Source organism: Pseudorca crassidens, chromosome Y (assembly GCF_039906515.1).
Source record: "Pseudorca crassidens isolate mPseCra1 chromosome Y, mPseCra1.hap1, whole genome shotgun sequence".
NCBI lineage: Eukaryota > Metazoa > Chordata > Mammalia > Artiodactyla > Delphinidae > Pseudorca > Pseudorca crassidens.
The window spans coordinates 9,669,540-9,695,321 of NC_090318.1; the positions used below are offsets into that span (position 1 = coordinate 9,669,540).

Consider the following 25,782-nt stretch of genomic DNA (forward strand, 5'->3'; position numbering starts at 1 on the left):
CAGTTAGACCAAGACAGCTCAGACAATATTTTATCTCAAACATGTAATGCTGAGTGTAAAAAACTGTATAAGAATTTAAACTGATCTCATTTATAGGATGTTTAGTAACAGTCAAAAGTCAGTCTACAGCGTTAGAATTAAGGATACATGTGAGGTTAGATCTAAAGCTTAAAAAAAAAAAATTTCATAAAGCTATTGCAATGTTATATTAAACTGGTTTGGTTCTTTAACAGTATCTCTTACTTGGTAGTGGCTGCAAGCATCAGTGTGTGGTAGTAACGATTTATCAGCCAACAGAAGGAACCAAAGTTGGACATTGGGAACCTCTGCCATCTCTGTTACATGTTCCAATTAATTCTTGATCCTTAAATAGATCAGTGGGATTTATAATAAAAATCCTGTTTCTCTATATCCCTACCTTACACCACCTTCATTTATTCAAATACTTAAAACACAGGAATACTACTTGTTTCATGAAGAAGTATTTCACAAATGGGTTTGGCAGATAACCAAAAAATATCACTTTCAAACTCTTCAGGTTGAGAGCACAGATTCATTTCTACCTCTCATTAAGTCACAACTGACAACAAAGACTGTATTCAACTCTTTATTTTAGTAAAATCAGAAAAAACACAGCACATGCAGTGCTAGCATCTAAAACTAATACTTTAAGCAGTTAATAAACTTACAGTGACTTGAGCGCTTTGATATTTACATTCAATCAGCAAATTTATTTCTTATTTACTGAAAATATTGCTGGCTGACAAAACAATGTAAAAGTCACTGATTATGGCAATACACAAAGATAACCACACATCTGAGAACTACAATTTGCCAGACACTGAAAACCAAAGCAAACAAAGTATGTACTAAATAAAACTCTGAGAACCTTTGAAAAGGTGGACACTTCATATCAGTGTTTACAATTGTTTCGTTAATATTTTAAGACAAAGGTATCAAAACCTTGGCATGTTGTAATTTCAAGTTGCCAATTTTGCCTTAAATTTTGTCAGAAAGTTACAGCTACCTACATTGCCAATGCTGGGTCTGCTTAATTTGACTCAAGTTCAATAGGACTTAACATTAAAAGCTCACACTACCCTGAAATATTTTATTTCACATACGGTGACATTCAACATTCAAGTGCCAGTGTTTTTGTACTTTTGGTCAAGTTTCTTTAAACTTCCAAAGAATCACTTTTAGGCTTACAAAAATAAACATTTGTCAAAATGTTCAATAAATATTACACAAACTAGCAGCAAAAAGTATCTAAAATCTGTCGTGCGCAAATAGTTTTCTTCTCAACTATCATTCCATGGTCCCAAATAAAATTTTAGAATCTAGTTCTTACCAAGCTGCGTTCAACAATTTCCAAGAGACAAAAATAAGACTGGAAATTTAAGGACACGCACACAGACATATATATAAAATTCTCTGAACGTGCAATAAAATAAGTATTCTGTAAAAATGTATGGGCAAAATGTACAAGAGTCTAAATCTATACTAGTTGAAATAGCACCGTAACGACCTCAATACTGTCAAGTGCACCTACAATAAAGTTTTAGAACAAGGCACAATACACTTGAAAATCTATTGCACTTTAAGAAATTTTTGCCTTCTGAAGCCATTGTAAAGATTTGCCTATAAAGATCACTATATTCCAACCACAAAATCAGCACAGAATTCCAAGTGGCAGAGGCATTTTTAGTTGGTGAACAATCATCTTTGGCCAAATTTAGCAGAAAGTGACTATAAATACAATGGAAACCTATGCAACTAAAATACATTAAAACTGCACTATATAGAAATAACACCTTGCACAGTTTAGTACATATTTCCAACCTGTGTGATCTCAAGGATTTCAGTGTTTGTTGTTACTCTGATTTACAAACTCTACAAATGTAAGTCATTTTAACATTTCAATGCAGCCTAAACAGAATAAAGAGAACCTGCATTAAAATAAAAGCCTGCTGCACAATCCCTCCTGCTCATATCCTGTTTACCAAAAAACATCAACACTAGCATGCATTAAAGACCAAAATCCAAGCAGGCCCTTAAAAGGACTGGTCACTGGCATGGTCAGCCATTTTACCATCTCAATTTTATTTAAAAACATCTAATTAGATAAAAATTTCTGCTAAACACTTTTGTTATCCAAACTTTTAAACTTTTCCTATAATGTGCCCACATTTGCCTAGCTTAGAATAACCTAAACATTAATAGAGGAACTGCTGTATTTACTTGCATTAACTTCGAAGAGTGCTTTGAAAAACATATGGATGTATTCATACATGCCACCTCATCATGACTGGAACGGCTTATTTAAAGCCTGCAAGTGCCCATCCAGGATAGAGTGAGCAAGTCAGAACTTCAACTTAGTACAGGCTGCCATATTAGAAACTAATTCTGCTGTAAGATGTTTCCCTCCCCACTCTGTAAGTTATCAAAAAGTCCTAATGCAGGATACCATCCAAGATTTTTTCTTTTTAATATCTACGGATAAACTGATGATCCCTGTTAAGCTGTATCACACCTCTGCGCCAAGGTTTGAATTTAGACCAAGTTGAGTGGATTTACTTTGTCAAAACAATTGAAAACTCAAGCATTACTGAGACAACAGGACATCAAAATAATAAGTTGCCTAAAGGTTAAGTCACAGTATATTAACAAACAAATGATCCTCAGTCATAAAATTATAAATGCAGTTTGGGATGGAAATAAGCAGGAGGGGAGTTAATCCAAACTACAGCAATTAAGTTTTCACACCAACTTTTAATACGGTTGTTGACTGTTACTTTCTTTTCTTCCCTTGGCTTTGAGCTCCCTTGAATTTTCAGGAGAATCACAGTTGGTAATGTACTGCTAGTTCTTGAAGCTACACAGTATAGTCTGGCTAAGTTACATGTGGTTTCCATAATAGCTTTTTCAAAAGGATGACTTTGCTGTGAAGCGGATTCAGTTGCCCCACCAGTCAACCCCCTGAGAACTGCAATTTCCTCCGTATCCATCACTACTGTAGAAGCCTCCATAGCCACCTATCAAGAAATGTTAAAACAGACAAATTAGGTCAGCCATTTTAAGTATCTTTTCTCTTGCTTCTCAACTACTTTAATATAAGCCTAATAAAAAAGGATGAACTCTTAGTGTTGGTTTTTGTGTTCTCTGAAATAAAATTTCTCCAATAAATTACACTTTGAAAAACAAGGAGAGGGCAGGGAGAAAGCCCTTGCCAAAAAATAAAAGGGGAAAAAAATTAACATTACCTCCACCAAATCCTCTGCTGCTGCCATGACCACCTCCACCACTGCGGCTGCTGCTTGCATTACTACTAAAGCTAGAACTGCCAGAACCGCTACTTTGTCGATAGTCTCGGGCACCAAATCCTCCACTGAATCTGTTATTACAAGGAAAAAGATTATGTGGTGGTTTTACAAATACAAAATTGAATTAAAATGACAGTTCCCACGCCTAAACTTCCCAATTCTCAGTTTCAACTCAACTTCCTCTGATAGTGGTTCTGACATCTAACTACTCCATGTCAACCTTTCTAAAAATATCCCATGCCCAAAGTATGTAAGTAGTGGTAGTGTTTTAGTTATTAAACCTTGGACATAACTTCTTGCCCCAAACAAGTAATATTAATAATGAAGGTTCAAAACAATCTGTACCTCTTAGAACGCCCACGATTGCTACCCTTATACTGGTGTTCATAAGCCATATTTTCTAACCAAGATGGCACTTCTTGTTTAGCTTCAACAAGAAGATCCAACAAATCCTTTGTGATATTTATATTTCTTTCATTGAAAAATGACGTGGCAAGACCTACAAGAGTCCAAAAAAAGTACAATAAGTCTAGGCTTCCATAATCATATAGAACATTAATTACAACACAAAAATATTATAATTTGCAATATAATCAAATTACAAACTAAAACAAAAACTTCTAGATGTCTAACATCTGATGTCAGCTTTCCCTTTAAAGTAATGTTCTAATGTTTAAATCTCTGTGTTAAACCATCAAGCAACTGAACACTTTACCAAGGTTTCCTACACGTCCTGTACGGCCAATCCGATGTACATACTCCTCAATATCACTTGGCAAATTAAAATTGATAACATGTTTCACATTTGAAATGTCTAGTCCTCTTGCTGCCACCTAAAAAAATAATTTTTGTTAAAATACAGCAATACTCAAACACGTTTAACTGAAAATAAAATTAAAATATACACACAGCGGTAGCCACTAGAATCGGGCTTTTTCCTGAGCGGAACTGGTGAAGGGCTTCCTCTCTATCTCTCTGTGATCGGTCCCCATGGATACTGGTACAAGCATATCCTTCATGGTATAAGAAATCCTCCAGAGAATCAGCACCCTTTTTGGTCTCCACAAAAACTAAAGTCAGTGAATTCTTCCCTGAAAAATTATATAAAATGTTTTCTTTATTAATAGCAACTTTGCATCACAAGTATTAACTGGTTTGTTAGTTCTCTTTGCACTCAGTAAGGATGCACATGGAGATAATTAAAAATAAGCTTGGTTTTAATGATTTGAAAAGTGGGCAAAGGAAGGGTAGGGTACAGGCTCAAGAAATCCAAACAGAGTCTCTTCTTTATACCTAACAATATTATTATTCATAATTTTACCTGTTGCATTTAAGAGGTCAAGCAGAAATGACCGTTTATCTGACTCTTCTACCCAAACTACTTTCTGTGTGATGTTCTCAGAGGTAGAGCCAACTCTACCTACGGCCAGAAATATATATTCATCCAAGAAATCACGAGCAAGCATCTGGAAGAGGGAAGAAGGCGTCATTTTCTACTTTGTTGAAAACTGTCTGTTAATTTATCACTTACAAACACAAATATTCTAAAAAAAAAGAACTACCTGAATTTCCTTAGGAAAAGTAGCACTAAACATCATGGTGTGGCGGACACCCTTGGGTGGCATAGTATCTTCTTCAACTATACGACGTATTTGAGGTTCGAACCCCATATCCAGCATCCTATCAGCTTCATCCAACACTAAGTATCTGTTACGAAAAAGACTCAGTTAAGAATTTGATGAGAAACTGTTGACTATAGTTGTGTATGTAATTAATTACGCTAATATAGTCATTTTAACATTCTAGCTTCATAATTTAATACATGTGAAACACAGATAGAACACATAACCAAATTAGCTGTTATTTGATTCTGTTCCAATGAATCACACAGGTTAACTCTAATACTAATAAAATACTACGAAACTGACACTCACTAACGTAAACATTAGTTACAAACCATATATAAAAATTCACTTACTTGCAGAAATCTAACCCAATCTTTCCTCTTTCCATCATATCCACCAGGCGACCTGGAGTGGCGACTAACAAGTGACATCCACGTTCTAAGTCTCGAATCTGCTGACCAATATCAGCACCACCATATACCACACAAGGACGAACTCGAGACCGGTATGAAAACTACAAGCAATAATTTATTGTTTATAAAAACATCACTAGAATCAATGAAAAAGGCAATAATCAGTAAAAATGCATATTTACTTTTCTGGCTTCCTCATAGATCTGTACAGCCAATTCTCTAGTTGGGGCTAAAACCAAGGAGATTGGATATTGTTTACGGCGTCCATACCTTCCATTTTCCTAAGAAGTAAGGACAATTTATACATTAAGCTCAAAGACTCAAAACTTTTTTATTCATTTCTGAAGTTCATGACAGCAAAATCCCCTCCGTAATTTAAGGATTACACCCAAACAGGTGTTTTCCTTGAGTAAATAGATTGAAAAGGAAATAAAGTATGTTTGGCTTCATTTAGAAAGAACGGTGCCAACAGATATCTACAAAAATTTTTCTAAGCAAAAACTATTTATTTTATAAAGGAACGGAATCTTTACCTTCACAGCCTTCAAAGCTTCGCCTGGACCATCTGTATAAATTTGACTCAAGATGGGCAAAAGGAATGCTGCAGTTTTTCCAGACCCTGTTAGAAAATACTGCCTTATTACATTTGAATAGTAATTAAAGTATTCTAAATGCCCTTTTAGTGAAAAAAAAGAATTATTTTCTGCCTAATTTTCTGAAATATATAGCATATTTATACAGCTAAGCAAAGAATGCCAAAAGATTTCTGTTCTCCATTTATAACAATGCAATCAACGTACACTTCTCTGCAATTTAATCTGTACAACACAAGAATTTTTCTTCTAAAATGGCATCAACTTCTATTTCAATACTTCCTTGTGTTATTCGGTAACTGTCAGAATGTCAGCAAACTTTCTGAAGAGTCTAATAACAGAGGACTTTGCAGGTCATTCTGTTACTTTGCAAAATAAAAACCATGGGTACTAATTACTGTACTAGAACTTTGTTTTAAAAAACAGGTAATAGTGTTGGCCCAAAAGTCACAGATATAAATTACATAATTTATTTCTTTAAAAAATATTAAAAATAACAAATGACTGAAATTTATATATTTATATATACATACCACTATATAAAAAGAAACTCAATACATAAGTTTAAGATTTGCCATCTTTTAATTACGTCAAATTCTGATAGAGGAGTAAACACTACCTCAGCCCTCTTATTTCCTAATTCATGAAGTACTAGGGGATGGGAGGCACCTCCTCCTTTCCCTGTCCACATTTTTATGAATCATAGACTCTTGGCTCTTCCCTGATTTTGGATTTCCTATTCCAATTATTGTTAACTTTCCCTGCAGTGAATTCACAGGAGGGGAAAATTATGAACTCAGTGGAGAGAATGCTAGCAATATTAATTGGCTGATAATGTGCTATAGAATTCCAAGATGCCCCGATGAAAATACAAGTTTCACCCAAAGGATCCAAAGACATAAGAGACATCCCCAGCTAATCTTTACCTGACTCTAAATCAGACTAAATACGGGACTCAGGCCTCCCTACATAATGTACTGTTTTTAAAGCTAGTCAAGTTATTCTTCATTAATGAGCTTACCTGTTTGGGCACAAGCCATCAAGTCTCTTTTTCCTTTAATAATAGGAATGGCATGTTTTTGCACTGGAGTAGGACGAGTGTAATGAGTAAGCTCAATGTTACCCATGATAATTTCTCCCATCTCAACATCACTGAACTGTCAATGAAATTTAACCAGGTTAATCAAATACATATAAAACTAGAAATGCCTTATGTTCTGCTGCAGTTTATGTGTTTTATGTTAACATTAGAACGTAAGTAACCAGCCAAATGTCTATTTGTGGTTAAATGTATAGTTGCTTTGGATTTTATGTTAAAGTATCAAGGTATTTTTAAGAAAGTGGACTCCTGAGGGATCTAATCTACAACAAAGCAGTTTTGATTTTTTTTTTATATTTGACGCATTTTCTGTTTTAGGATTACTCAAAATGGTGACATTAATCTCAGTCTCTCCTTTTTCATAACCCAATGAAATTTTTAGCAATAATTTTAAAGAACAGTTAAAAAGTGAAACAAAACAACTTACACTTTCAATATGTGGAGGACAGTTATTGCCGGTTGCCTCTACTGGTATGTCATCGTATTTCTCAAAGTTAATCCCAGTGTTTCCTCCAGAAAAGAGTTCCCTGAAACCAAATCTTTACTACATATATCATACTATGTGGTAAGTTTCATATCAACAACTTACTGCTCCAAGGACTTCCCTGGTGGTGCAGTGGTTAAGAATCCGCCTGACAATGCAGAGGATACGGGTTCAAGCCCTGGTCCGGGACAATGCCACGTGCCGCAGAGCAACTAAGCCCACGCACAACTACTGAGCCTGCGCTCTAGGGCCCACGAGACGCAACTACTACAGCCTGCACACCTAGAGCCCGTGCTCCGCAACAAGAGAAGCCACTGCAGTGAGAAGCCCGTGCACTGCAACAAAGAGCAGCCCCGTTTGCTGCAACTAGAGAAAGCCCGCGCACAGCAACGCAGACCCAATGCAGCCAGAAATAAAATAAAATAAAAAACCAAAACAAAACAAAAATCTTACTGCTCCAGGCGTTCACTTGGTGGAAGTGGTTTTGACCAATCGTCTTCATCTGACTTGTGACACCAACGACTGCGTCCACTACGTTCAAATTTGCCAAAGCCAGTTCTGTCACCACGACTGCCAATACCATCATTCCGTTCACGATCATCAAACCTAAACAGCACAAGCAACTGATCAGAATAGTCATTTGGCCAGTATCATATTATCATCTCTCCAGAAACATACTTGCACATTAGTAATTGAATTGTTGGTCACAAGTAAATTTCAAAGATGTCAACAATTCAATACTGGGTAACTTATTTGTGAAATAAGACTCTCTAATTAACCTGTGGTTATGTATAATTTATACATCTTTAATTAAAAAGCAGAGGAATAGGGCTTCCCTGGTGGTGCAGTGGTTGAGAGTCCGCCTGCCGACGCAGGCGACACGGGTTCGTGCCCCGGTCCGGGAAGATCCCACATGCCGCGGAGCAGCTGGGCCCGTGAGCCATGGCCACTGAGCCTGCGCTCCACAACGGGAGAGGCCCCAACAGTGAGAGGCCCGTGTACCGCAAAAAAAAAACAAAAAAAAAAACAAAAAAAAAAGCGGCGAAATAACATATTAATGTCAACTAAGTTGTATCTGGCTATATACAAGCGACCAGACTAAGGTTTTTTTTTTTTTTTTTGGTGGTATGAGGGCCTCTCACTGTTGTGGCCTCTCCCGCTGCGGGGCACAGGCTCCGGACGCGCAGGCTCAGCGGCCATGGCTCACGGGCCCAGCCGCTCCGCGGCATGTGGGATCTTCCCGGACTGGGGCACGAACCCGTGTCCCCTGTGTCGGCAGGCAGACTCTCAACCAGTGTGCCACCAGGGAAGCCCAAGACTAAGGTTTTTAAGAGTTTTAGTCCTATTTGCATAAAACAGTATAGGACTAATGGGATATTAAGTTCTTAAGGTCAATATATCACACTTGTGCAATGATTATGATTAAACTACAATAAACTAAACTAAAACTGGGTAAACTACTATAGAGAAACCATTAAAAAAATAAAATTAACATTCATTACATCAAGTAACCATACTCTTACTGCCTGTAATTCCTGTTTAACAGGTTAAACTTAGTAAACTTTTGTTTAAAATCTCATCTATAGCGGGACTTCCCTTGCAGTCCAGCAGTGGTTAAGACTGCACTTCCACTGCAGGGGACGTGGGTTTGATCCCTGGTCAGGGAACTAAGAAAATCTTATCTATAATAGGATGGTCTGTTAATGAAAAGAATGAGAACACATCAAACTAAGAACTGATTCCTCAATTGCTACTATATACACACTCACAAGCTGAGAATAACTTACCTTCCCCTTGATCCACTTCCTCGATCACTGAAATAACTAGACTTTCCTCTTGAATCTCGAGACCCGAAACTGCTGTAGGCATCCTTGTCTTTACTACAACTCCACTCTGAACTGTCCTTATCATAAAATCCTTCCAAAAGAAGTAAAAATTAGAGAAGGTGACAATATTTTTACAAGATTCCAGTCTTTTCAAAGACATAGCCTTCCTTTATCTTATCCTTGTGGGACCAAGGGTCATTGGAATTATTATCAAAACACTGGAAAAGAGAACCAAGATTGAGATAATTATTTTGATTTAACAAACAGAGTTTTCCTACCTTTAATTCTCTTTTCCATTAATAAATTATTATATTAAGCAAAGTAACCTCATGGAATAAGAGCAATGTACTGAATGAATACCACCCCTAAGAGGGTAATAGTTTACATGAAACACAAGTATACTACTGATACGTTACATACCATTATCATACTAATAATTTAAGATTCATTCTTTTTAAATGTCAATGTTTGCTATCTACCAAAACCAATAAAATAGCTTACTCTAAAGTGATTATTTTAACAAGACTGTGTGACAAGCCCCCCTTTTAAAGATATGACTGCTCTCAAAGGAATGCCAAATCCACCCCCTCCCCCAATTTTTAACCTCAATGGCAGTAGTTAGATCAGCTCTAAGTTAGTTTTTCAGTTATGTCCCATCCCTAAATATTAATCTCACAAACGCTGAATACAAAAGTAGGTCAATTTAAAATATACGCTATATGGCATATATAAATTTCAGAATTCCCAACTAAATAAAACGTTATTCTGTTTCAGGTTAACCACCAAAATAACAGTTCGTATAACTGTTACCGTGCTCTGCATTTATGTATACTATTATCAAATCCTAAGAGTCCAACAACATTTTCCCAACTATAAGTTTAGTGAGAACCAAGTACACCAAGGAAAAAAGAAAACTCCCATCCTTGCCTGTTTTCCCTCTGCACATGTCTCCAGGCACATCACAGATAAATAAAAGGAAGGTGACAAAAAGTTAACTCACTCAACAAATGATTAAGTTGAGAATTTAACTAGATTCATACGTTTCTTTAAATATTCTGAAGTTTACAAGTTAATGAAGTTACTTTCTCTCTGCTTTATAGCTCCATCATGAGCCAGCCAAGTGACGAATGGTCTTTGCTAAGTGGAAAAAAAGACTGTTAGATTTTTAAGGTCTCTTCCATTTAACTTCCTAAGATGCTGGTAGTACTCCCCCTTTGAAGCAATTACACCTTAGATGCAATTCCAGCCAAATATTCTGAGGAATACCCATGATGAAAGAAACTGCATTTACACTGAAAAAAGAATACTCTTATTACCCAACCGATGTTCCAGTAGACATATACAGACTTAAAAGTCTGCAGCTGGCAACAACAGACTAAATATGGAGGCACCATGCCCAACCACAAGCTAGATTATTTCCACCCTTCCCACCCCTGCACTCCACCCCTTCTTTATCCACCACCTTTTGGCTTCAAATAGTTTTCCTGACTTTTCCTTCTCTTGAAAATTTCAGGACACCCGTGTTGGTTAATATACAGCACTCAATTCATCATCACAACAGTATGTTCCTAATAACTTAATCACTCTACATTAAAAACTTAATACTGAAAGACACCAGGTGTTTTAATAACATTTCAAACAAAATCTTTCAAATGAAGGAGTTCAGCAAAAAGGTGAGACCAGACTTCTCTAACCTACTGAGTGTGCACAAAGATGCAATCCTGCAATTCCCAACTACTCCGCAATAACCCCATTTTCACTGAGGCAACATTTTAAGAGCAAAAAGTAGGACTTGTTTTGTGGTCTGTTTTACATAATAAGGCATCCCCAGATATACAAACACACCTCTTTCAGACTGAAATCAGGCTATCAACGTTTACAAAGAGATGAAAAGCACTAGTAAAACTAACAGTTTGGGCTCAAAACTAGTTAAAAGAAATAGGAATTACACATTATGCAATATTAGATGAACTCTTTCAAAGTTAGGAAGTGCTAGTTCTTAAAAACAGAAAGCAGCACTGGGTGGGCAGGGGGAGGCATGTGTATACACTTCCCAAAGTTATCTCATTTCTCCTTCTTTGACTAACTTTCAAAACACAGAAAAAGTTGAATACTAAGTTGCCATAACCACTTACCTTTAGATGCTTCCCTGTTCCTTAAGTGAGGAGGTATATAGCGCCCTTCTGTAAGAAAATATAAAGTTAAAAGTTTATCATATCCTTTAAAACACAGCTTTTTGCAAAAACGTCTATTAAAAAACTAGTCCTAGGGCTTCCCTGGTGGCGCAGACCTAATCCTAAAACCAAATACATTTCAGTAGCTACTAGTGGTTACTCAAAATTTTTAAAAAGCTCTGCTCTTTCAGTAAATTATTACATGAATTATAACCTTTAACTAACAAATATAACCATTAATATATACAATAAAACTGGATACTAAGAGAAAAAGGATATGTACTAAACCAACTGACCAATTTTAACTAACCAACAAGAGGCTTTGTTTCCATTTCAATAATATGAATACTGAACAATAAACACTTGACAGCTGTAAAGGGAAAACATTCTGAAAAGAAACTGATAGAAAATCCAAATTGCTAACTTAATTAAGTATTCAAAACTGTCTACTGGTGGAATTAAATCCTTTTGATATTCATACAACGGCAAATAAGATTTGATATAAATTAACCAGTCTTGAACAGGCTTTTCAGGGTGCACCAACTACTCTCTTGGAAATCTGGGTCCAAGGTGAAATCTGCTGCCACATAACAGAACACCAACTTCCTGTCCCTATCCACCTGTGACACTAATGTCTAACAAGTAGCAAGTAAATAAAAACAATCCAGAAACCCCACTCTCCTCCAAAGATTTAACTTCTTTTCAAAAAAATTTAATAACATGGCTAACATAGAATTTAACATTTTAAATTCTAATTACCACCCAAGAATCAGTAGAGCCAAGTTCCATCTGTTCTCCAAAACCAGGCTCAGGTTCTCCAGGGGGAATGAACAATACCTATAGCACACAAGTCTACAGGTTCCCTTTATCAGGTTTAACACATTTCCGGCCAATTCACAAGAGGGACTGACATATCCCCACCTCCGTATTTGGCCAGGATTCATACTGGGCATAATTGGTTTCCTAAAAGTGTGACTATTACATTAACTTTCTTCTGAATGATTATGTTTCCACTGGAAAACAACCAGTGTTATCTTATCCGAACATGCCAAAATACTTTATAAATTCATAGGGCAACAGAACATTTATTTATTTATCTATTTATTTATTTATTTAGCGGTACGCGGGCCTCTCCCGTTGGGAAGCACAGGCTCCGGATGCGCCGGCTCAAAGGCCATGGCTCACGGGCCCAGCTGCTCCGCGGCATGTGGGATCATCCCGGACCGGGGCACGATCCCGCGTCCCCTGCATCAGCAGGCGGACTCTCAACCACTGTGCCACCAGGGAAGCTCCCGGAACATTTTTTAAATTTAGACTTAGTAAATAAGTTCAATGAAATATTAACATTAAGCTCTAATAAAGATTCTAAATAAACAAAAATTTTACTTACTGCTTGCTGTACTTCCTCCTCCACTCCGATTATCAGGGGAGTTCAGGTCTAGACCAGAAAACTAGGTGAACAGAGATATTAATAGTTCTTACATGCTGACACACTACACTAAGGGAAAAATCAAGCACAGACAGCATTACAAAAGACAAATCAGAAGTCCTAAATTCTAGTCCCACCCTCTAGCATTTACTAGCCAGCTGCTCCGTCTGCTTTGTTTTTAAGAACACAAGTCTATAAATTATGGCAAATGCAAAAGGTAGGACTTGGGTGCCAAGTAGTACACCAGTATAGATAATTCAAATACATTCACTCAAAACAAGCTGTCCCTCTAACAGTCTTCCATAGTAAAATCTCATCAGTTACCAAAACAAATTTTGTTACCATTTTCTCAGAGCCACTGGTTTCCTCAGTGGCATTATTTTAAGCCTGAATAGTATACCTGAAAAATGTTACAGCAACCTTAAGATTCTTTGATTTCTTTATTCCCTAAAGACTGTAAATTAAAAAAAAAAATTTATTTATATTGAAGTATAGTAACTGTTTTTAACTCCAACAAATTCCTAAGCAGCAACAGCACCACTCATCATTTAGTGAGCACTGTGTCACTTATCACTGAATCATTTAATGCTTGCCACATCATGAAGACAATATTTGTATCTCCCATTTTAGAGATAAGTTCAAAGAGACTGATGGTCAGTTGGCCCAAATGACAATGTTTTTACAAGATAAGTATCTTTAATCTCAATTCCTACCTGTCCCTTTACACTGATGGATTTCAATACTATAGAAAAAAGGTTATTTCACTTAACTGCATTTCATAAGAACTAACCAAGAAATAACCAGAAGTAGTGAAAAATTATATATGCCAAAATAAATCTTAAAAAGTACAAAAGATCAAGGAGCAATACTGACACCTGTTTGCAAAGGAAATCTGCTATACAATAATGTTTATAAATACTACGTTAAAAGTTCAAAATTAATATTACCAAATTTACATGCGTCTTCAATCAAGATACTACTTTTCCATCTCGAATTTGGTTATTACTAAATTCTAACGGTCCAAAGGGTATAGTTTATGAAAAATTAAATGGATCCCATCTACACAGAAAATACTACAAATGTGATTGCCTGTACTCTTGGTATCAGATTTTCAACTTTCACGCTCTCTTTAACCTATCAAGTTTCAGCTCAGAATACTGCAGGCGTTGATAACCGTATCTTTAGGGGAAAAATACCCTCAAAGAAGAATGCTGTGAAATCCCTCAAATTGTACTACTTATAACAAAAATAAAATTTGGGATAAAGTACTGCCATTAGGCTTTAACGACAATTTACGAGTTCATAGAATATTAAAGGTTTTTGCCCTAAATCAATTCTCACTATTAAACGTGGAAAACAGAAGCTGAGATAAGGTATTCACTTAAGAGTCGAAGCGACTGATGCAGAGTTTCCCAGGACCTAACACCGCAAAAATGAAATGGGTCTCTCCTGCTGGCGCAGTGGTTTAGAGTCCGCCTGACGATGCAGGGGACACGGGTTCGTGCCCCGGTCCGGGAAGATTCCACATGCCGCGGAGCAGCTAGGCTCGTGAGGCACGGCCGCTGAGCCTGCGCGTCCGGAGCCTGTGCTCCGCAACAGGAGAGGCCACAACAGTGATAGGCCCGCGTACCGCAAAAAAAAAAAATAAATGGAGATTTCCCGGAAATGGAAAACAAGCCTCTAAGAAGAGCCTCACTCTTCTTAGATCTCGTATTCTCTTCCGAATTCCCAGCACCTCAAAGGAAAGCACTGTATTTAAAAAGAACAGGTCCATGGCCCTGCCATATTTGAATGTTTGTAAAGTCAGAAAGAAGAAAGCAGTAACAGAAAGTTAATCTTCGCTGCGAATCCCCTTTTCTAGATTTCCCCCCCCCTTTTTTCAAAGTCAAACGCATAACCTGAGAAGACGTACAACACAGTACGCCTCACGACGGAAGAGCGTACCACCCTCGGGTTAACGGCCATTCTGTGACTCTTTTTTAATTAAGTAAATGTAATACAGCAAATCCTGATCCCTAACCTCCCAGAAGCCTCCCCGCCGGCGTCCAGTTTCTATTACATCCAGACAGCAGTCAACGGAAAAAGCGGCGGCCATTCTTCACCCCCTTCCCACTACCCTTGCCAGCTCCTCTGTGTCACAAAACTTCCCATTCAGGGAACACGGCCTCGTCGTACAGAGCACTCACATCCGCAGTACAGAGGCAGAAGGACCGCGGCGGAAACAGCAACAAAACAGCTGTTTTTTTTTTTCTCTAGTGAAAACGTCCGCCAGGGTCCCGCAGGCACAAATTACGGAGCTTGGGCCTTCTGTGAGCGGAGACCCCAGCGCCGCATGGTCGTGGGAACCAAACAAAGGAGGCCGCCGCCATAACCCCTAGAGCAGGCCACGTTCCCCCCCGCCCCCACTCAGTGTCCTCAATCCACCCTTCACCTATACGTCAACGACACCTTTGGGCCTGAAATCAGTGCCGTCCATCGAGAGCCGAACGCCCTTGACACAAAAACAATGGTCCAACTTCGCTCACCTCCCTCCATCACTAACCCGTCGGTTCTAGCACATGCGCGCCTCTGCTACAATCGCAAGCACATACAAAAGCCGCCATTACGCGCGGCCCTGGTTTAACAGCTAGACCAGAGTGCTACCAATTCGTTTTTTTCTCCACGCCGCCTCTACATGCTTTAATTCAGTCTTCTCCCCCGTTTGCCCACAGTCCAACCACGGCCAAAGGAACCCAGCACGAGTAAGATGAAGGTGGCTAGTTAGCACTGCACCATAGGCCACGTTAAGCCAAGGAAGAGCTCCAAATATGAAGGCCTAGATAGAAACATTTTGGCTCACCTGCTGGTCCAGCCCGCGCTCATTTACCGGCACGTGACTCATGCCTGAAGAGAAGCGAGAACTCCCGGTCTCCTGCTGCAGGTCTAGCGTATCCTGCCAGGCCGAAAGAGACCCCACGTCAGTACTTAAGCGGTGCGTCTTCCTCCTCCGTTCCCCACGCCCGCCACCAACCACTTCAACGCTACACTCACTTCTCTCCGGAAACCCTGTGCTCCTTTACTCGTAACCTCGCGAGATCTTCTCATCAGTCCCGTTCCCGCACCGCTCTCAAAATTCGCGAGAGCTTTATTTCCCCCGCCCTCGCCCAAAGTCTTGGAATCTCTGGGAACTAGCGAAAACTCGCGGAGTACCTCTTTCAATCACTGTGTGTGGGGGGGTTAAACATGACGCCAGTACACCGCAATCTTTCTCACCCTCCTCCTAGCTCTTTTCCCTGCTCCTTTCTCTAGCGCTCTGCCTTTCCCTTCTCTTACAGTTTGAGGAATCTGAACTTGTGTAAAATGTCTCCGTTCCACCTGACCCTCTCCCGCCTTTGGGAAGCTTCCCCAAAGTCGAAACTAGTCAGATATACCTGCATCTAAGAAGGTTGAGGGTCACTTGATCCCAGGTGTCGAGCGAGTTGTAGAGCAGTCAACGATGGCTTGAGTAGAATCGTCTGGCTGGGTGGGCGAAAACAGAGACTGGCAGACGAGCTAGGGGAGGGTAGATAGGAGTAGGAGAGCCGGGAGGGGGAGGTAAGCGGAGGGGGAATTCGTAGCGCGGGCGGGCGGACGCTACTCGGCCACCGTGGCTTGGCCAGGAACCCGAGGCACCTCCACTTTGCAGGCAGCGACTGTGCCCTTCAAGCTCGTAGGTCCTCCGGGTGACGGAACAATGAAACAATTGTACGGTGAATGACGTCGGTGATGACAGACTTTCCCGGAAGGCCTCTCTTCACCCCTCCCCCACCGCGCAGGTACTCACTTTGCAGCAAGTATTTGGTTTTACCCACTGGTTTAGGTACGGTGGCCGCTAGTAGTGCACCTCTCCAAAACCACAGGGCCCTGCGGGGTTCAGAGCTACATACACTGTCGAAACCCAACAGGCCCAGGGCTATTTGTGGATAGGGTTGCTATCAGCCTTCTGAACAAGTTTTTAAGTGATTGGACGTAGGCTCGTTATGACCCTCAGGCCGCTGCATTGGTTGTGATTTAGAAGGAAATGGGCTACTTTCACAACAGGAATCGCTTCCTGTTGGAAGATTCAGCGCCATAGTCCCCTTAAATGGAAGAAAACGTTGACTACTGGGTCCCTGGTTTGAAGTGCAGGCTAGCTTATACTTAGTTCCTTAAAAAAAACGCTATTCCATTCTTATTACTGAAAAAAGAATAACTGCATGGTAGGGTCTCCTTTTAGGGTTCAAAAAGTTGTATTGTCAAAAAACACTGCCACAGAAACGCTTTTTACTTTTTCAATTAGAAAATGTAAATATTCAAAGGTGGTTGGAACAAGTTGCTTTACTGCTTTGTAAACTTGTAGGTGTAAGCTAAGTTAGCCCTTTTATAGCAAACATTTTGTGACAACACTTCGACCATTATAAAATTAAATTCATAGATAATATAAATTAAACCCACAAATGAAGTTTCTCTGCAAAATGACCTAACTGTACTACAGAGAAATGTAAGGAAAATTATAATAAAATATTTAGTATGTAAATATCCTGCACTACTGAAACAGGAGGTAAGGGGGCAGGGCACAACTTCTAAAAAAAACGACATAGCCATTGTGGATATGACACAAACTAATTAGGCCCAAGATGGTAGAAGATTCGACTTCCAGTGGACCTAGAGCCTAATTATAGGCTCATTATAATACCTTAGCATCTAAATGATATACCTACTGGCACCTTGACAGTTCAGAGGCTAACCATAAAAGGCCAAAAAGTGGGCACTGGCCCAATTCTTGGAAATCCCCACCCCTTCCCCCCAAATAGCTGGAATACTCCTCCCACTAATTAACCTATGAAATTACCCAGCCTGTGAAAACTAACCACCCTGTATTTTGGTGCCTCTCGCATTCTGAGACAGCCCACACTCTATCTGTGGAGTGTGTTTCTCTCTAAATAAATCCACTTCTTACCTATCACTCTGTCTCTCACTGAATTCTTTCTGTGATGAGATATCAAGAACCTGAGCTTCAGGGGGACTTCCCTGGTGGTCCAGGGGTTATGACTCCATGCTTCCACTGCAAGGGGTGAAGGTTCAGTCCCTGGTTGGGGAACTAAGATCCTGTGTGCCTTGAGGCACGGTCAAAAACAAACAAAAAAACCCAAGCTTCATTAAGTCCTGAGACCAGGTGTGTGATCTCAATTAAAAGACAGTAGGGGACTTCCCTGGTGGCACAGTAGTTAAGAATCCGCCTGCCAATGCAGGGGACATGAGTTTAAGCCCTCTTCCAGGAAGATCCCACATGCTGCAGAGCAACTAAGCCCATGCACCACAACTACTGAGCCTGCGTGCCACAACTACAGAAGCCCGCACGCCTACAGCCCGTGCTTTGCAACGAGAAGCCACCACAATGAGAAGCCCCCGCACCGCAACAAAGAGTAGCCCCCGCTTGCCACAATTAGAGAAAGCCTGCGCGCAGCAACTAACACCCAATGCAGCCAAAAAAAAAAAAAGACAGTAGGGACTTCCCTGATGGCACAGTGGATAGGATTCCAAGCTCCCAGTGCAGGGGGCCTGGGTTCTATCCCTGGTCAGGGAACTAGATCCCACAGTTATGCCACAACTAAGAGTTTGCATGCCACAACTAAGGAGCCCTCTTGCTGCAACTAAGGGCCAGTGCAACCAAATAAATATTTAATAAATAAATAAAAGACAATAGGTTCTGGCTGGTTTTGAGTCAGCTGTGGGTTCAAGTCCCAATCTGGGTTTAGGTTGGGTTTGAGTCCTGGTACGTGGGTTCAAGTCCCATCTGAGTTGTGCAGTTTCACTACCACAATAAGGATAGTCAAGCACTTCTCCAATTCTGCCATGAAAACAAATAAAATGTGTTCAGAACTCAGGTACATAAACAGTGTTGCCATTGGTGATATTATTTTCCAAAATGGTGAAAACAATAGAAATTTACCCTTTAATTATAATAGTAGCATTCCTGAAAACAAATCCCAATATATTGAGACTAGTCAAAAATACTTTGTGTTTACAATCCTATAACCTACCCACATACTCATTTTAAATTATTTAAAGGTTACTTATAATGCCTAATACAATGTAAATACTATGTAAATAGTTGCTAGTGTGCAACAGATTCAACTTTTGCTTTTTGGAACTTTCTGGAAAAAAAAATTTTATCCAAATATTTTTGATCTGTGATTGAATCAGAGGATGCAGAACCCAAGGATATGAAGGTGTGACTGTATATGTAAGGAAGTGTTCTGACAACAGGATTTTCACCATGTGAAAAGAACTCTTCATTGCATTGCAGGACAGCTAACATGCCTGGCCCCCATGCCTACTAAAATACCAGTACCCTTTGCCAGTCACTGCTCACACAAATTTGCACAATCCTCTCTTGAGAAACATTAGGTTTGATGATCTTTAGGGTCTTGTCCAACTCTGAGATTTATGAATTCATATTATGGAGCACTTTATGAGTTGTATCCTTTTAGTTTTTTGTTTCATGTAGACCAGGGCAAGTATGAAGCTGAGAGTCAGAAACCATGAGTTCTGGCAGCTCTTCTATCTGTATGTTCAAATTAGCGATAACAGAATTTAGTGACTGCTGGGTCTGGGATTGATTTACTTTTGAGTAGTCCTGGAGTGCAGGTACTGTCACTGATGCACCTAAAAGTGATTTGAAAAATAGCGGTTTTCAGGACTTCCCTGGTGGTCCAGGGTAAAGAATCTACCTTCCAATGCAGGGGATGCGGGTTCAATCCTTGGCCAAGGAACAAAGATCCCACATGCCGCAGGGCAACTAAGCCAACGTGCCTGAAGTAGAGAGCCTGAATGCCGCAAACTACAGAGAGAAAACACGCACTCCAGAACTAGAGAAAAGCCCGCGCCGCCGCGAAGAGCCCACGCCCACAATGAAAGATCCTGCATGCCTCAATGAAGATCCCGAGTGCCACAACTAAGACCCAACGCGGCCAAAAAAAAGAAAAGAAAAATAGTAGTTTTCCATTTTCAATTAATTATAACTCATAGACATACTCAGTTCCAAACAATTAGGATGATTTGGTAATCAATGTATTAGTAGTATCAAAATGAGAAGCAAAAGAGAAATCTTTGTGTTAAAATATATTCACTTTGCAAAAGAGAATACACCTGAGACAGCTAAATGAACCACCTTTTCATAGCCTCTCAAGTGACTTTACCATTAAGCAATATTTTCCACTCTAACATTTTACCATGTTCTACTGTAACTGCCTCTTCCCCTGGAAGAGTCTACCAAAGGAAGAAACCTGTCACTGTCAAATAAAAATTGGCACTTGCCATCTGCCTATATAAGGATTAAATCACAATCTATTGTAGCTGCTGACCTTCAACACCCCCTGAAAGGAGTTCAGGGTGGACATCAGGAATGAGGCACTCTGTGCTCTAGAAAATAACTAGGATAGCAGACCTTCAGATAGTTAGATATTTTCAGAAGACGACTTTATGAGCCCAATTCTTGTATCTCCTCATATCTAGAAAATCACTAAAATCCTTCATGGTGACCTCTGCTCCTCGTGACTAGCAGTAACCCTCATGAGACTAGCAGCAAACTTCTGCAAAAATATGTGCTTGATTGCATATACTCCCCCTTCACCAAAATCACATATATACTGAGCATCCCCCCTACCTCCTTGGAGCAGTTTCTCAGAGCTATCTGAGATGCTGTCTCCTGGGCTATAGTCGTCATTTTGCCCCCCAAAAAACTTAATTCACAACTCTCACATTTACTCTTTTTTTTTTTCATATCACAATCCTAGCACTCCCCAGATGTGGCAGCCAATGAATTTTTGATTACAAGAGTATACCATGTCTTATGCAGTCACAATAAGGAGTCTGATAAAACATCTGTCTATACTCAAAATTCTGCAATTTTTTTTTTTTTTTTACTACGCTGTGATTCCAGTCTCTTAAGATAGACGTGATATTGGGACATGAAAGAGATAGGGATAACAAATAATTATTATAAAGATTATAAGGATTGATAATGATGCAAATAATGTACACAAACGACTCAAGCAACCAAAAACCATGCAGAATATTAGCTATAAGAAAAGGCATAGTAAAAGGTATCCCAAGAAGAAATGTCTTTAATGAAATTCACTGTTGCCCTACAGATTGATACTTCTTTTAAGTATGTTAATTACAATCAAAAAAGGAAGGAACTCCCCAGTAAACAGAAGCATAGTAATAGGTATGCAAACAAAAAAGAGATTCCTGTTGAGACTCACTTTACATTTTAAAGTGTAACTGACCTTTGGGTGCTGTCTTCTTGTATTTTGTGGGAAGGTGTAGTGACTTCCGATTAAAGCAAATTACATACAAATGCCTGATAAGACAATTAGAAGAATATAAGAATGGGCAGTGATTATAGATATTTGACCTGCAATATTGCTATAAACCCTTATTCTCAGAGAGTGAAATCTGAAACCGATAACACTAGAAGTATTTTAAGCAATTATACCTAATTATATTCTCAAATAGTAGGACCTGGCATGGAATTCACTTAACTTTTCATAAAGATGGAAAAATCAAAACTGAAATTATATCACAGGGCAATTTCTCCACTGTTAGTATTGTTGAAAATATTTTAAAACATGAGACCCAGTGAATTCTTGACTTCGTTTATGCAAATAAGTAATTGTTATTAAGAGAAATGAATAACAGGGAAACACTCTAAACTGGAGAGAAAGGGGCAAGGAAACTGTTTTGGCTTGATAAAGAAGATGGGAAATCTTCAGAGTGCTGTGAAGGGAGGTTACACATCTAGCCTCCAGGATTCCAGGCTATATCATAGGTAACAGGGACATCTGATGTAGAACTTGAAGACAGACTATAACCTCACAAATGAGGGCTGAGTATCACTCCTATCTTACTTTATATTTATTTATTCATTTGGTTGTGTCAGATCTTAGTTGCAGCAAGCAGGATCTTTCGTTGTGGTGCTTGGCCTCTCTAGTTGTGGCCTGTAGGCTCAGCAGCTGTGGTGCAAGGGCTTAGTTGCCCTGTGGCATTTGTGATCTTAGTTCCCTGACCAGGGATTGAACCCGCATCCACTGCACTGGAAGGCAGATTCTTAAACACTGGACCACCAGGGAAGTCCCCACTTGTATTTTAGAATCAGATGCTCTATACTTTATAAAAACAATTCACTCCTTTACACTTTTTACTTCGTTATTAGGAATTTATAGGGTTTTAAAATTTTTTTCAAGTTTTTGAAAATGTCTCTAGACATCTTAAGATTATCCAGCACAGCATTTTCTATTAAGAAATACAGAAGTGTATACTTAGGCAGGACTGAATCTTCTGTGAATTCTTCCCATATGCTGACAATACTAATGTTCTGAACAAACAACCAGGAAATATATATTAGGGAAATACAATTATGGACTGTCCATGAATAGCACAACTCACAGAATAGATGACACCTCCAGAAGCCAGAAGGAAAGCCAGAAGGGAAGGTGTTTGGAAGTCATATTTATTTTTTCTGGGAAGGTAAATTTTCAACAGCTTGCTGAATGTGGTTAACTTTATATAAAAATAGCAGCAGCATTAAGTGTTGCCAGGCACTGTTCTAAATGTTTCACATGTATACACTCATCTCATTCTCATAATATATCTGTAAAGAAGATACTATAAAGAAGATTCCCCATTTTGCAGGTAAGGAAACAAATGGACAGAAAAGTTACCAAAACATTTTCTACATCACAGAGCAAATTGGTGGTTTTGTTACTGAAGAAAGTTCCTGTGCCCAGCGCACAGTGAGACCAAATAAACCGAAACACTGCAGTTTGGAGCAGAGAAAGTCTTCCTGCAGGACCAAGAAAGGAGAACAGGCAGCTTGTGCTCAAAAATGCCAAACTCCCTGATGGTTTTAGGCAAAATTTGAGGTGAGGGCTGCAGGGTGTGTGACTTTCTTCTGATTGGTGGTATAAGTTAACAGGGTGATGTTCCAGGAATATTGTGCTCAGTGTGAAGTTACCATCCACCATCTGGGTGAAGAAGAACTCAGAGATATTGTTACATATGTCCCTTGAGGAGAAGCCAGGGCGCTGCCCTATCCTGTACCTTTGTTTTTGCATTTACTCCTTTCCCTGATTAGCAAGTGTTTGAATCTATGCCCTGGAGCTCAGGAAAAGTCTAGGAGGCTGATTGAGGCCTATTTTCTACAAACAAGAAACAGACATGGAAAGGATTTGTATCCAGGAGTTACATACAGTCCTGCTTGATTTCAGCTGAGCAGAGGAATTCAAGCACAGGCAGAATAATTTCAGGACTTTTACAGTTTATCATTTAGCCTTGTGCCCAGTGTTGCTCAAACACTTTCAGTTCAACAGTGCCAGCAAAATTTATCATTTTCTCCAAAGCTACTTCCTCTTTTAGTCCTTATCTCAGATGATAGCTTCATCTTCACCAATACCCAGCCTCAGAACCTTGTACTGTTTTTTTCTTAAACTATGCTTATTTCATATCCACTAGCCACAAATAATTTCCTCCTTTATCATCATATGAATATCAAGTTAGTCTCCTTGTCTCATTGTTTAGCTCAGGCCTTTATTTAAACCTGACATTTATAATGAGCAGCTTCCCTCCCACCCCCATATACTGTTTTAAAACAGTATAAATGTTTATGAGTTCCTTTTGTGTATATTCTTAAAATAGTTCCATCATTACTCAACAGTGTTCTTGATTTCCTGAGAACCTCCTTATTGCTCTTTCTGACTCATATCTACCTCCTTTATCTCACTCTTTACATTTCTGGCAGAGTTTTTTCTTAACACAAAGCTCATTGTGAAACCACACAGCTCAGATGGGACTCAAATCCAGCCAAAAGTCAGATTGGGACTTGAAACCAAGGTCTTTTAATTAGACTCACTCACCTGGTGTCAATATTTACTGAAGCTTAGGTCCTTTATGTCTCATCACAGAAGGAATTCAGAGAAGCAAAGTGATAAGCAAGAAGCAGATTTGTTAGCATAGGATAATTGTGAGACATACGAGCGGGCAGGCAAGAGGGCTCTGCCCCGAGAACTATGTGGAAAAGCAGCTTTATTTAGGGAGATACACACTCTGTACGCAGAGTCTATAGCATCTGAGAAGGTGAGAAATCCTGGGAGATAACACATTTCATAAGCAGAATGCAAAATATCTCAAAAGGTGAGAGAGGCCCCATATTATGCAATGGTTAGTTTTTATGGGCTGGGTAATTTCATAGCCTAAGGAGTCGGAGGATTATCCCAACTATTTTGGGGAAGGGGTAGGGATTTCCAGGAATTGGGCCACCTCCTACTTTTTGGCCTTTTATGGTTGGCCTCAGAACTATCCTGATGCCTGTGGGTGTGTCATTTAAATGTTGATATATTACAATGAGTGTATGATGAGGCTCAAGGTCCCCTGGAAGTCGAATCCTCCACCATCTTGGGCCTAATCTGTTCTAACCAGTTATGTAGTATCCTCAAAGGCTATATCAGTCTTTAAGCATTGTGCCCTGCCCCCTTCCCTTCTGTCTCATTTGTACCACATTACTACTAGAAAACCTTTGATATCTCCCACAACATTCAAGATAATTCAAGATCTGGCTCCAAAGGAGCTCTCTGATTAAATTTTTTTCTATACTCTGATGATTTGCCATCCCTCTTGTCCACCTTGTCGCCAACTGGTACATCTACTACCATCGTTGCTGTTTCACATCACCTGTTCTGGACTGTTCAGTTTTTCTTGGAACACTCAGCATTTTCCTACCTGTATACTTTGTTCCCCTCCACAAAAGATGCTATGTTCTTGCCCCTCAAATTCCTACGAAGTCTTCAACATTCACACACACTTTCCCTTCCCTGTGCTCCCACAGCCCTTCTGTATTTTTGTTTTTTTTAAAAAATAAATTTATTTATTTATTTATGGCTGTGTTGGGTCTTTGTTGCTGCGTGCGGGCTTTCTCTAGTTGCGGCAAGCAGGGGCTGCTCTTGGTTGTGGTGCGCGGGCTTCTAATTGCAGTGGCTTCTCTTGCTGTGGAGCATGGGCTCTAGGTGCACGGGCTCAGTAGTTGTGGCTCATGGGCTCAGTAGTTGTGGCTCACAGATTCTACGTGCCACGAGTACAGAAGTCTGCGTGCCACAAGTACAAAAGCCCGCGTACCTAGTGCCCGTGCTCCGCAACAAGATAAGCCACAGCAATGAGAAGCCCGCGCACCACAACAAAGAGTAGAGCCCGGTTGACACAACTGCAAAAAGCCCACACACAGCAACAAAGACCCAACGCAGCCAAAAATAAAGAAATAAATTTAAAAATAGAAAGAAAGAAAAGAGAATAGAGTCCTGCAAAAAATTTAAACAACTACCATACCATCTAGCAATTTCAGTTCTGGGTATATATTCAAGAGATTTTTCAGAGACTTGAACAGAAATTCAGGTAATTTACACACCCATGTTCATAGCAGCACTATTCACAGTAGCCAAAAGGTGGAAGGCAACTCAACCATTCATCAACAAATAAATGGGTAATATGTTCACATAATGGGATATATTCATACAATGGAATATTTTTCATCTCTGAAAAGGAAATCCTATAATTTGCTACAGCATGGATGAACCTTAAAGACATTATGTAAGTGAAATAAGGCCTTCACAAAAAGACAAATAATGTAGGATTCCACTTATATGAGGTGAGTAGAGTAGTCAAATTCATAGACAGAAAGTAGAAAAAAGTTTCCAGGGTATCGCTTGTGGGGTAAAGGAGAGTTGGTTATTTTGGAGAAAAAGAGATGGATAAATGATGTACCCA

The 25,782-nt window shown here is 39.4% G+C and overlaps 1 protein-coding gene across 1 annotated transcript; it reads right to left on the reverse strand.

Moving 5' to 3' along the window:
- Window positions 1-671: 671 nt before the first annotated feature.
- On the reverse strand, window positions 672-16,008 carry LOC137217807 (ATP-dependent RNA helicase DDX3X-like). The gene is made up of 17 exons (XM_067724769.1): window positions 15,806-16,008; window positions 12,928-12,988; window positions 11,499-11,546; window positions 9,325-9,454; window positions 7,991-8,143; window positions 7,481-7,580; window positions 6,976-7,111; window positions 5,895-5,980; window positions 5,544-5,642; window positions 5,302-5,462; window positions 4,886-5,030; window positions 4,645-4,789; window positions 4,233-4,414; window positions 4,039-4,156; window positions 3,669-3,822; window positions 3,264-3,394; window positions 672-3,035 (listed from the first exon to the last, which is right to left on the reverse strand). Exons 1-17 carry the CDS (start codon window positions 15,845-15,847, stop codon window positions 2,956-2,958), a joined length of 1,971 nt encoding a protein of 656 aa, XP_067580870.1. The 5' UTR covers window positions 15,848-16,008; the 3' UTR covers window positions 672-2,955.
- Window positions 16,009-25,782: the final 9,774 nt, after the last annotated feature.